Raw genomic sequence first — 13,008 nt, forward strand, 5'->3', positions numbered from 1 at the left:
AAAGATTCCACCGCATATAGCTATATTTTACGTTTTGAGACTCGCACTGAATATTCCGGAAGTCTTGTTTTTGAGTTAGTGACGAGTCCTCACCCTACGTCACTGAAGGAACGCCTCTGACCGAAAAAAGGACACATTGTAGCAGTCCTTCCATCACGTCAATGCATTTTGCTTTACTTTGGTCTGAAAACTTTGTGTAGGACCAAAAAGAGGCAGAAGAGGGCGACAAAGCTCCATGTAAGGAATTAATCAGCCTGTGGAAATGGGCTGATTAATTTCTTACACGGCTTGGTCGCCATTTTCTGCCTTTTTTGGGTGCGACATTTCCCACCCTTGATGCCTCAGAATGACACGGAATAAATTCTTTGAACGATTGCAAACATGTATGCTTTCTTCTTCAGAACTATTTGAATCATATTCACAACTGGATGAGTAACAAGAAAGCATATTCTCCGAATCTGAAGCCATTGTTTTGATTCTCCAGCAAGGCAAGACGTCATGGGGTGACATAACGAAAAAGGGGGCTGGACCTTCTGAAATTGGCCACTTCCGGGTTCATTTTTTTTTCAGATTTTTGACACTTTAAGTCATTTTTATTGGTGTTTTGCATTTGACTGAAAATATCATACTGCATGTTTTGGGTATTTTAGATGCTATAAAACATTTTTCTGATGTCAGTCGAAACAAAAAAGTGATGTTTGTTGTCCTTTAAGTCTGCCATCTTGATTTTTTCTTTGAGAGTATACTTTTGGTTTAGGTTAGCAGCAGACTTCAAATGGGCTGAGCGGGTAGCTTGAATTTGTTTTTATTTATTTATTTATTTATGTATTATTTTAGAAAAATGCTTAGTTTTCAATTGCTTTTTCATAGTTTTAGAGATCAGCAAAATATTTTTCTCTCTTCTGGATTCCTCTAAGAATATGGTTCTTAACCTGAGTTCGAAAAACCACGGGGGTTCAGTAAATTTGTCTTGTGAGCTGTATAAGTCCTGGTGTAGGCCTCATTTCAAGTGGCAATTTTTGGCCAATTTCAGTCGCACTTTATTTTGTCCTGTAGATGATTCACAAATTCTCATGTGATAATAGTCTGCCCAAGTTTCCCGCAACACATAAGAAAAATGAACATGATTTCATGAAGGGCCGCAACTCAACAAGATGCAGTGTGCTACCATGGAATACCTTAAATTATGTTTGATGACATCATGACTCTGTCTCTCCTGCTTAGCTCGGAGAGATTTTGGGGGAGAGGTGGCAAGTGATAGGGTGCCTATCTGATTTGGGATGCAACATCAGGCCACTAGCCGATCTTCTCATCTCCTTCAGAGTTTTTTTTTATACCAAGGAATGCTGCAGACTATCACATATTCAATAAAGGTTTATTTCCCAAAGGCAAGTTTCTCTCCCATGGTGTGGCATGAGCGTGATTTTCTGCAGTTTCTGAATTATTGTACATTCAGGGTATGGAGGTAATCGTGGTTGTAGTTTTACCCTCTCCAAACACAAGCAAAGCAATTTTCCACTGTAATGGATCCTTAATATCCGCACATGCTTTATTCCTTCACATATTACTTTTTTTTTTTTTTTTTACCCCTGGTGGACCTTGCAGAGGTTATCTTGGTTCACAATTCTGGTGAGATTATGCTGCATTTTTTAGCAACTGATAGGTAACAAATTCTGAAGCATACACATTAATTTGAAAACAATAAATACAATAATAAATGGTATATACATACAGTAAAGTCTCGTTATATCGATATCGGTTATAACAATAGTACTGCTTATTTCGATACTATTTCTATGAACGCAAGGAGAAAGTTTCCATGCCGCAGGATCGGATATATCGATAGTCCGGTTATATCGATATTTTTTCCGACTACCGAGAATATCGATATAACGAAACTTTACTGTAATGTGAAACTGGCTTTAAACATTTTTTGTGCTCACTGAGCCTGCGATAGTATTTGTATTTATTTGTTTGTTCCTAAATGCTATTGTGATAAATAGTGTCACACACGTCTTGATTTTCATTTAGGTGCAAACCTCCTTTATCATATTTGGGAATTTGACAGACTGCACTGCACCAGGTTGGACATTCCGGTACACAATGGCAAAATGCCCACGGCGCACCTGACAGTTTGGTGGCAGAAAATACACTATTTTTTTATTGAGACCACCAAAAAGCAGGTCTAGGTATTGACTTCAGTGGTTTCATGGGATTTTGATGTATTTGATGTATTTGATCTAGATGTAAAGAGAGATACTGACATTTGGGGATGTTTGTGGGGGGTGTCATTTGATTGATAAATATGATGATACTGTAATAACAAGGATGAAAAGGTGTCGTCAGCCGTCATCTGTACTTCTTAGAAGGTGTCGGACATTTCGCTTTTTATCCAAGATGCTTCTTCAGCGAAATAAAGTCTTACTGGTAGTATTGGCCCTATACATATACACTTACTGTCCGGACATGGCGGTGCCGAGCACTGCTATGATAGGTCCCTGCTCTCAGGTAGGGGGGAGCAGAGGACTACTCCCTGCGCCTCCACTGATTGCTCCTTTTGTCCTGACTAGCAATTGGCCTGATTGCCCTATTTGCAATGGTACCACCTCATCAGCATTACTAATCCGACGTTGCCTAAGCAGGCTGTTGTACGAACGATCCAAATTGAACCTCACACCATCATATGGGTTTAGTGAATGATTTAGCTGTTTTATAAAAATCACTTCTTTTACTCCCCTTTCAAACCATCTACGTTCTTTCGCTAATATTTTAACCTCGTTGTCGTCAAATGAGTGGTTGCTAGCTTTTAGGTGCATATGTACTGCCGATTAAGGTCCACTAGTATTATCCCTGCGATGTTGAAGTCTTTTTTTGAGAATTTGTTTAGTCTCCCCAATGTATTGCTCTTTACAATTGTCCACAATCGTCCACATATCTAAACCAGTGTCTCGGTTTTGTCCCCGGGAAGGATGTGAGGGCCTGTTTCTCCATCTCGTCCATGTACAGATTAATATGTTTTCCTTTCTCTAACTTTTGGAGACAGTCTATCATTTCTTTCTGGTATCTATTGGAAGGGTCCCTTTTTAGTTGCTTATAAATGTCAGAATCACTGATTAACCTATTTATTTTGTCTTCATAATCCAATGTGTTGAGAAGCACTGTACACCTACCCTTGTCTGCTGGCAAAATAGTAATTTTTTTATCTTTTTGTATTATTGTATGTTAATGCCTTTCTCTCTTCTAACGGAGGTACTACCAGTAAGACTTTAGTTCGCTGAAGAAGCATCTTGGATAAGAAGCGAAATGTCCGACACCTTCTAAGAAGTACAGATGACGGCTGAAGAAACATTTTCATCGATGGACCACTCCTGTACGACTGAGAGCTTACACAGATGTAATAACATGGGAAATTTTATCAGTCACATTTTTTTATTTTGTTATGTTATGATGCCATCAAAATGGTGCTGCCATTTTTGTTCTTCTACTTTTGTTCGTCAACTTTATTTCTCACTTTGTTGATATAAGTTGGGGATGTTTACATTGTGAGATAAATCAAGATTTTCTGATTTGCGTGTGTGTGTGTGTGTGTGTGTGTGTGTGTGTGTGCGCGCGCACGCACTCATGTCTTCTGGCTCTCACTAAAAATATTTCTAAATATTTTACTTTTATGGCTCTCTTTGTCAAAAAGACCCCTGCTGTAAAGTGTCCTGGAGAGTTTTGAAAGCAGCGTAGAAATAAAAATTATTATTATTATTAGTATGTCCTAAAACTCAATATTCGGTGGGTCCTGGAATTTGAGTGACAATGACAAAAACCTTGGCACTGGAGAGGCTATATTTTTGCACATGTCTGGCAGTGAATGAGTTAATGGGAATGTTTGATGGCGCCTTTCAAATTCCATATTTAGACACCTGAAGTATCAGAAGGAAGATGTGTTTTTATGACGTGATGCTTCAATTACGGATGGACAAATCCTTTCACTGCCAACAAAACTATTACGGATCATGCTGTCATTTTACATCTCAATAATCAGTCATGTATCAGGATTTATAAAGGTCGGTCAATAAACCCACGTATGAATGATGGGCATGCCTTGTTACTCACATGAACTGGCAATTATGCTGATAGACTCACTCAATCTCACTTTCCTTCCACCCATGCATGCACGTACACACACACGGCCACGAACGTACACACGTTCAGATCAATTCTGTGGAATGAATGAAAGGGCAGACAAATGAACCTATTTTTTAAAAAAAAAGTGTCAATTTCACAGACCATGCCTTTTCTTACAAACTCATTATGTGTACTTGTAGGGAAACTAACCACGTGCTATGGACGAGATTGCAAACAATTATGTCTAATTTTGGTCATCACAATCAGACAGGCGTTTGTACAACATGGTTTTAGAGTAATGTTGTACTCTTGAGAATGAGGTCAGTCTTCGTGTGCAAGGAATCATTTTAATTTGGTGGTTAAAAGGGATCCTGCAATATGGCATTCGTGTTTTTGGAGTTGAGGAGGAAAACCCATAAAACGTAAAGTGAAACATCACTTCAAAATGGACAGAAATGCCATCTACAACTACAGGTATGGACCATGATGCAGTAACTATCATCTAAGGTAATTATTTCTTCATAAAAATGCATGGTGGAGAAAAACTAAGCATCTTTCATTGGCTCATGATTATTTGTCTTTGGGTAATCTGTGGGTTTTTGTTGTTGTTTTTTTTTGGCAAGGGGATTGTGGTGAATATCTTCGTGAGGAAAACAATCAGATTAATTTGAAATGGCTCACTTATATAACAGTAACAAGAGAAAGGTCTAATTATGGCCAAAGTGATATTGAGTTCATTTTCATCATGCTGAAAATATCCCAGCAGTTTCGTGGTGAGTAAAATCCATTCAAGTCGACCGAACCCCTTAACAAATCATCGTTTGCGGACTTTTATTAAATCCAAATTTGCGTTTGCCTTGTGGGCAAATTGACTCACCTCCTTTTCACCACATATATTACTGATGATAGAGTTGGAGGCCGGACTGGCGGAGGGACCGAGGACTGCCACCACCCCTTTCGACATGATTTGGCACACTGTGAAAGGAAAGACAAGTGGAATGATTAGCAAACATTTAATTAAACCAGACATTAGATTAGATTACATTTGCCTTGTTTATTCTTGCAGTGCTGAAATTTATATTTCACAGCAACAAAGTTACAGAAGGAAGAGGAAAGGAAATCAAGAAGTAGAAAAACAAAATACGAGAGCTGCTGGAAAGGCAGCTTCTGTATGCAGTTCAATAAAATCGGACAATGTCAAACTGGAATTGAATTTTTACACCTTCATCGGAGAGATGTTATTGTTGAGTGACAGTTAACTCATTTACTACCATTCACAAATGTATTCAGGAATTGAAAATATAACGTACGGCGTCATTCACAAATTTCTTCGGTTTTTGTTTTTTCATACTTGGATGCAGATAAAGCGCTAGCCATGGCCTCTGGTAATATTTTTTTTCCTTCTCACAAGGCGGCAGCATTTCCCTTTTTCCATGTTAGCGCTTTGTTCCAGCTTCAGCTGTTGTTAAAGCACGATATGAACCAATATGTATTACATTGTATTTTGGACAGCCACCCTCATGTCAAGCTCATATAAATCCAGACCCACATACTTTAGGAATTATTTTTTTTTTTCTGATCAAAGAAAATAGTCTAATGTTTCTTACGCTGCATCCAATGTTTATGTAGTCTTAAAACTCAATATTCTGTGGGTCCTGGAATTGGAGTGACAATGACAAAAACTCCAGCACTGGAGTGGACATAATTTTGCACGTCTAACAGTGAACGAATGCATGTATTATTTTTCAATAATGAAAGTGTTTTTCTCTTCCCAGGAGAATCCATACGTAATGCTTCGAATGAATCACCAGGACTTGGAAGGAAATCCGTTACGAAGGCTTATCTGTGGAGATGCTGAGGGAGCGAGCAGCCATACTCAAGTTCAAGGGTCGTATCCGATTGGTGGGGGGTGGACTGTATGGAGCGGAACATGGAGCGGGATGGTCAGAGAGCTTATTTCAAGGGTATGTAAATATGTAGAAGCCCTCCGAGGTTAAATGAACATGTTTGTCTCATCAGATTTACACAGCGATAATACCACGCATGTTAGTCGTATTTTCAAGGGAGTTTCATTCAAACACTTTGAGGAGGAAAAGGTATCTGTGCATGATCATAAGTGTTAGTTTCTCACTTATTATATGCTACAAATATTTTTTTAACTGTAGATTTTTTTCCCCAAAAGTCTGCTCTGCGGTGTACATAACATTTTACTTTAAGAAGAATGGAAAATATCAACTCTCAAGTGGTCTTTCCAGATGTTTCCCTTCGAATGACAAGTGATGTTTTTCTTTAAACCTCTAAGGGTGGTCTGAAGGCTTGAAGTACACTTATACAAAGACAATGCTCACACTTTGTCTTGTAAAGTACTGACGTGTATGAAAGCACCTGATCCGCAACGTTTTGGCAGTCTTCACTTTTGTAGACCATAAGAAACAGGATGGGTAGAACACAAAACTCCATCTTTGATAAAATTTAATATCTTGCCCCAAACACCCGCATACCAAGGTGATACTGAACTGTACTGCTCAGTGGAAACATGAACTAAAAGACGTTGAAGTTTAAATACATTTTGGACTTACAATAATTTTGCATTGTATTTTGGACAGCTGCCCTCGTTTCAAGCTCATATAACTCCAGACGCATATACTTTAGGAATCAATTTTTTTTTTTTTTGATGAAAGAGGAGAGTCTAAGGTTGTATTGAATCGCTGTATTGAATCTTTATTGGTCCTAAAACTCAATATTCTGTGGGTCCTGGAATTCGAATGACAATGACAAAAACCCTGGCACTGGAGTGGACACATATTTACACGTCTGGCAGTGAATAAGTTAAGAATGAAAAACAGTCTCGTTAGTTAAATCTTTTACTATTGTGATCATTTAGAATGGACTATGACTGTATTAATTTGCTCCTATGGGAACATTTTTCAAGCACCAAACCCAAATGGATAAGACTTCAGCTATTCGACTGTTGCTTGTGTGTGGAGCTGCTATCAACCCAAAGATGACACATAGATGTGTGGAGACAGTTAAGCAGTACCACCGCCCCCCCCAAAAAAACTGAGCAAATGGTAATAAACCAGAAACGAGTAGTGATAACCTTTTTATTTACATTGACATCATGAACTCCGCGTACATGATTTATCTGCTTTACATTAAAAGGGATGAATACTAAAATTATGACCAACTCTCACAGGCCGTATATTTTAATCTCCCATACCACAAAACAGACATTTCTTGTGGGTTTATAATCCCTGTTTTCCAATTAAACTTCTAGGCCCACTGAAGCGAGACAGACACAAGTAGTACAACTATGTTAGCGCGTGAGTGTGTGTGTGTGTGTGTGTGTGTGTGTGTGTGTGTGTGTGTGTGTGTGTGTGTGTGTGTGTGTGTGTGTGTGTGTAATATGGCTTTAGTTGTGAGGATTGGTGCACAGCATTAATAGTTTCTCATGTATGTGTGTGTGTGTGTGTGTGGGTGTGGGTGTGTGAAAGAAGCAATGGAGGACACATTTCAGGCCTGTGTGGTGTATCCAAAAGCAGTGAATCGAATGATTAATAAGTAATCCCTTAGTCACCCGTGGGGGCTGCAAAGACGTGCATATGTGCACAATTGCACTTGCGTGCCCCAACAGACTTTTATATGGCTTCAGCAGTTTGACTTGACTGTAAGCTAACATGCTGAGAGCCTTCTAATGGCACGAGCCATTGGGTATGTTTGTCTCCACGTGATGTTAGCATCTATGGTTGTTGGACTTTCAATCACCAATTTTGGGCAAAATACATTTCTGTGGGTTCACATGTGTTTTTACAGATCAATACCAACTATATTAAATGTTCAGTGGGTTGTTTTAACAGAGATACATAATGGCAGCTTGGAACATTGTGGTTGAAAAAAGGCCCTCTAATGAAAATGCACAATGCTCAATTTGAATCAAATCGGGAAATATAAATAACACTAGAATGTAATGGTACAATACAAATTGTTTTCAACCGATATCCAATTGAATTCAATTCAGAGATTTTGTGTTCAGATTCATAGACAATGTTGTATTTTTAAATAAAACATTGCAATAAAGCTGGGATGTACCAACAAATGACTGAATGAAATGAATGTAAATACTGGTAGTCAAGTGGTTAGCACACCAGCTTCACAGTGCAGAGGTCGTGAGTTCAAGACCGAGACCGGCCTCCCTTTGTGGAGTTTACATGTTCTCCCCGGGACCACGTGGTTTTCTCTGGGTCTTCCGGTTTACCCCCACATAACAAAAAAATGCATGGCAGGCTGATTGGACACTCCAAAGGTATGAGTGTGAGTCTGTGAATGGCTGGCAACCACTTAAGGGTGTTCCCAGCCTTGAGCCCAAAGACGGCTGGGATAGGCTCCAGCACCCCCACGACCCTAATGAAGATTAAAGCTGTCTGGAAAATGGATGTATGGATGGTAAGTCCTGTGGACTGCCAGCTGTCCAGACCCATCTAGAACTGAAATTGTGTGACACGTTATAAAAAAAAAGCACAAAACATGGCACTAGGCCCCTCAGACTGTTAATCCACTCAAGTGTACATTCGTGTCAACCATGGCTATTAGCTGCACTTATAAATGATTACAATTCCCGTATAAAAGTTGTAGTAAGTACACTGTACATTATTTGAAATGAAAAAAAAAATTAAAAAAAAACGCTAACAAGCGGAAATGCAGACAGCTAACCGTGTATGTACACGTTATGCACTTATCCGACCTTATACTGCACTCAAAAAATGGAACATTACCTTTGCTGGTTTGCCGTGACAGTAGTATCAATCGGCTGCAGCATTGTCGTTGGCTACCAGCTGTTGAAACGAACTGGATTTGAGCCAAAATGGTCTTTATAAGATCAGTTCACAATTTGTATTTTTATTTTGAAATGAAGAAAGACATTATTTGAAATGAAGAAAAAAAAACTTATAAAATACAGGGAAAATGTATAAGTTGACAGGTATGAGTGTAGATCAAGCAAGATGGGCATCATCATTGAGTGTCCTCAGTTCCCAAGAGCTGTTAATGTCTGAAGGAATTATGATGTGACATATGCCCTTTCCCAACTGTTTTAAAACATTAAGCAGGAATCAAGTTGATAATGAGTGAATTTTTTCCCCCCAACAAGTTTTAAACAATGGTCCCAACTTCTCTGCAATTGGGATCCGCCATGTTTTAAAATAGTTGTGCACTAAAGCTATTTGATTTTGTTATGACCCACTCGTAATATCTATATCTATTCTATAGTCTTATCAGATGGTGTGTGTGTGTGTGTGTGTATGTGTGCGTGTGCGTGTGCGTGTGTGTGTGTGTGTGTGTGTGTGTGTGTGTGTGTGTGTGTGTGTGTGGCTCCCACAGCGACGACAGCAGTGGGACTGTCAAAGTCAAACACAATCTGTTACGTTATGCGGGTTGACCTCCATGTTCAAAACAAATTCTCCTCAAGTAATTTATCGTGAAAAAGTTCCAGACGGATCATAAAACATTCATTAACTCTACAGGGAGAGTTTGAAGTCCCAGTATTAATGATCTAACAAGTGGAAAAAGAAGTGGATGACACTAAAATAAAGTAAAACTATTCAACCTATTGGATTTTATTATTATTTTTACACATATTGGAGCATGAACTTATTCACTGCCAGATATGTTCAAAAACGTGGCCACTTCAGTGCCAGGGTTTGTGTCATTGTCACTTGAATTAAAGGACCCACAGAATATTGAGATGTAGACCTACATAAACATTCAATACAGCATTAGAAACCTTCGACCCTCTTCTTTCATCAGAAAAAAAGAATTCCTAACTTATGTGGGTCAAGAGTTATATGAGCTTGGTGGCTGTCCAAAATACAATGCAAGATATACATACTGGTTTATATAGCGCTTTAACAAGGCTGAAGGTGGAACAAAGCGCTAGTAAGGAAAAAAGGGAAATGCTGCCCCTTGTGGAAAAGAACAAACATTACCAGAAGTCATGACCGGCGCTTTATCAGCACCCAAGCATGAAAAACATGGCCCGAAAAATTCGGGAATGGTGCTTTACATTATATTTTCAATTAAAAAATACTGCATATCTATACTTGGATGCTCCCCAAAAGTACTCAGATACTACGACACAAATACTTTAAGGCAGTGACTTTATTGTGTTTCTCAGTAGAATGGTCGCTTTACACACTTTTTCTGGTTTTGAGGTCACCATCATACACCCCAACACCCCAAAAAAAGGCCGAACAAAAATCTGATTCTCATCTTTGATGGTAGAATTATCAAGTGCATGTTTTGTTTGACATCTGCTACATATTTCTTATAATTACATGAGATGATTTTTTTGGGCAAGGACGAGCAATTTTTAGATCAGGTACCGTGTTCCCTGTGTGATATTTCCATCTAACCACATCCACTCATCCATCCCTAATCCAATTTCGCCCTGTAATTGCTCACGCTGTCAGACACAAAACATTTGCCAAGTGTGCATAGCAAAAACAATCCTGGCATACCAACCTGGTTCAACATGAACCATAACACGCATGAAAAATATTTACGAAAGCCCCCATCTCACCCTCGGTGTAAACCAGTTATAAAAATGAACGCAAATACTGGCTCAAGAGAACTGGTGTTTTCATTTGCCTCAGAAGTTCTGTCAGTGATTGGAGAAAAATACAAGTGAAGAATCAGAGCACACATACTCCACTCATAGCAGATGACAATAACCACGTAATGTACAACTCCAAGTCTAATGGCTTTGATTCAGATACATTTGGATTAAAACATTAAAAGGGGAATCATCAGCACTGAGAACTGTAGAGGCATGCAGAATTTTTACTGTCTTGTCTAATTCACTCATTCTCTGCCATTCGAAAATGTATTTGGGCATTGAAAAGTGTGACGTGGAGCGCCATTCCCAAATTTGTTTGTGTTTTCTTTTTTCTTGCGTGGGGTGCCGATAAAGTGCTGCTCAGACCTCTGGCAATGTTTTTCCCTTCCACGAGGGGGCAGCATTTGCATTTTGTCCATGTTAGCGCTTTGTTACAGCTTCAGCTGTTGTTAAAGCGCTGTATAAATCAATATGTATATATTGTATTGCATTTTGTACAGCCACCCTCATTTCAAGCTCAGATAACTCCAGACCCATAAAAATTAGGAATTAGCTTTTTTTATGAAAGAAGAGAGTCGAAAGGTTTCAAACGCTGTATTGAATGTTTATGTAGTCCTAAAACTCAATATTGTGTGGGTCCTGCAATTTGAGTGAAAATGACAAAAATCCTGGCACTGGAATGGACACATTTTTGCACATCATCTGGCAGTGAAAGAGTAAATAATAATGGCTGAGAGGGGAGTCAATATTTACAAGGAAGTTTTATGTCTTTGTTAGTCAGAGGCCAGGAAATATACCAGTAATAGAATAGAAAACATTCATTTCATTTTTAGTTTGAGTTCAACGTTATCTGACATATGGGGGTAACTCCATTTTTTTCTGAAATGGCGACAACTGGACCCAAAACTCCCATTTTCAAGATGGTTGCACTCATGAAAGCATGTAAGCAAGCTTTTCTTGCAACAAAAAAATTCCCGAAACTGAAGTTCAGTATGATTGATGACAAAGCAAGAAGTGAGTAAGTTGTGTGTTAAATTTTGGGATGTAACAAAAATACAGGGAAACCCAAAATTGTGTAAAAGAAGTCCATTCAGAAATTATGTTCACCTAACTGACCAACATAAAAATCACCCAGATTCAATTGAAGCCATAAAACCTTTACTCACTTGTTTCTCCCATCTCATATTCACTGTCTCTGAGCAGCTCAAAAATATCCACTTCCAGCTTTCCGGTGATTGAGCGATTGCTGTTCCTGTTGATGCTGTCTTTGGCCAGCGTGATGGCCAGGCGCTCTCCTCTGCTGCACTCCATCGGGTCATCGAGGATGGCAGCTGTACAGAGGAGACAGTCATGACGGTGATAGTCTTCATGTTTTTTCCCCTCCTGTTTTTCTTATCTCATTAGTACAAACTGTTTTTGACAAGTCAAAGTGTGTGATAATACCCCGTAAGCGCTGTTGAGTCAAAAAAATGGCAAACACCTGTTTGTCTGTTCAATTAAACTTTTAAATTCTGACATGTCCCGTTCTTATCGTATCTGACATTTCCTATGTGAGAACTGGTACACAAGGAAGGCCGATTTGATACGGGAAAAACATAATCCGGGCTTTGCTCCAGTGAGAGCAATCAATGCGTTGACGGGGGCAGGGCTGAGGCTGTGGACCGCGGAAGAAAGTCTTAGCGATGGCAGGCATTTAAAATAAATAAATAATCTATTCCTCTGAGAGCGTAAAGCAGTACAAAGTGATCTTAGAAGGACTATTAGAGTCTCTCACAGATGTGATCCTTTTGTAAACATGCACGCCTGGCTGATTTGCGACGTAACGCCCTTTGAGCATTAAAACGGCACCACACTATTAAGCAAATCAACTTTTTCTTGGGCAATAATAGTTAATTGAGCCAGACTAGGAGCCTTGATTGCATGATGCGGTGCGATTATGGCATTCACAGTTTGATGCGGGACGGCGAAAAAGAAGAGTTCAGCTGAGATCGCAAGGGTGCACTTTGGAAAGGTTAGCCCAGATCTGGCGTGTGCTTCACAACAGGTGTGCAGTCGGAATGCCAATAGTTGTATTGGCAGTATGTGTGGATAGCGTGAGATCACACCAGCATGGCACAAGGTAACCCTTAAAATGTCACCATCATTCAATTAGCCCATAGAAAATTGAACAAAGCTGACGTACGGTGGTGCCTTGAGATACGAGCAACTCAACGTGAGTGAAGTGTGAGGTGTTGTTTGGATGGTATTTTTGCGATGAGTTCCGTGCAAAATCGGCAGGTGCT

General features: G+C 39.3%; 1 protein-coding gene across 4 annotated transcripts in view; it reads right to left on the minus strand.

Moving 5' to 3' along the window:
- The window catches only part of grik4 (glutamate receptor, ionotropic, kainate 4), a 246,096-nt gene that overhangs the window by 112,696 nt on the left and 120,392 nt on the right, over window positions 1–13,008 (minus strand). For all 4 annotated transcript variants that reach the window (XM_089013796.1, XM_089013795.1, XM_089013794.1 and 1 more), the window contains exons 4-5: window positions 11,893–12,057; window positions 4,994–5,091 (exon numbers count right to left, since the gene is read on the minus strand). In XM_089013796.1, the coding sequence (XP_088869922.1) occupies window positions 4,994–5,091; window positions 11,893–12,057 (263 nt within the window). The remainder of the gene's footprint in view (window positions 1–4,993; window positions 5,092–11,892; window positions 12,058–13,008) is intronic.

The sequence above is a fragment of the Hippocampus bargibanti genome, linkage group LG14, assembly GCF_051943395.1.
Source record: "Hippocampus bargibanti isolate YZ-2025 linkage group LG14, ASM5194339v1, whole genome shotgun sequence".
NCBI lineage: Eukaryota > Metazoa > Chordata > Actinopteri > Syngnathiformes > Syngnathidae > Hippocampus > Hippocampus bargibanti.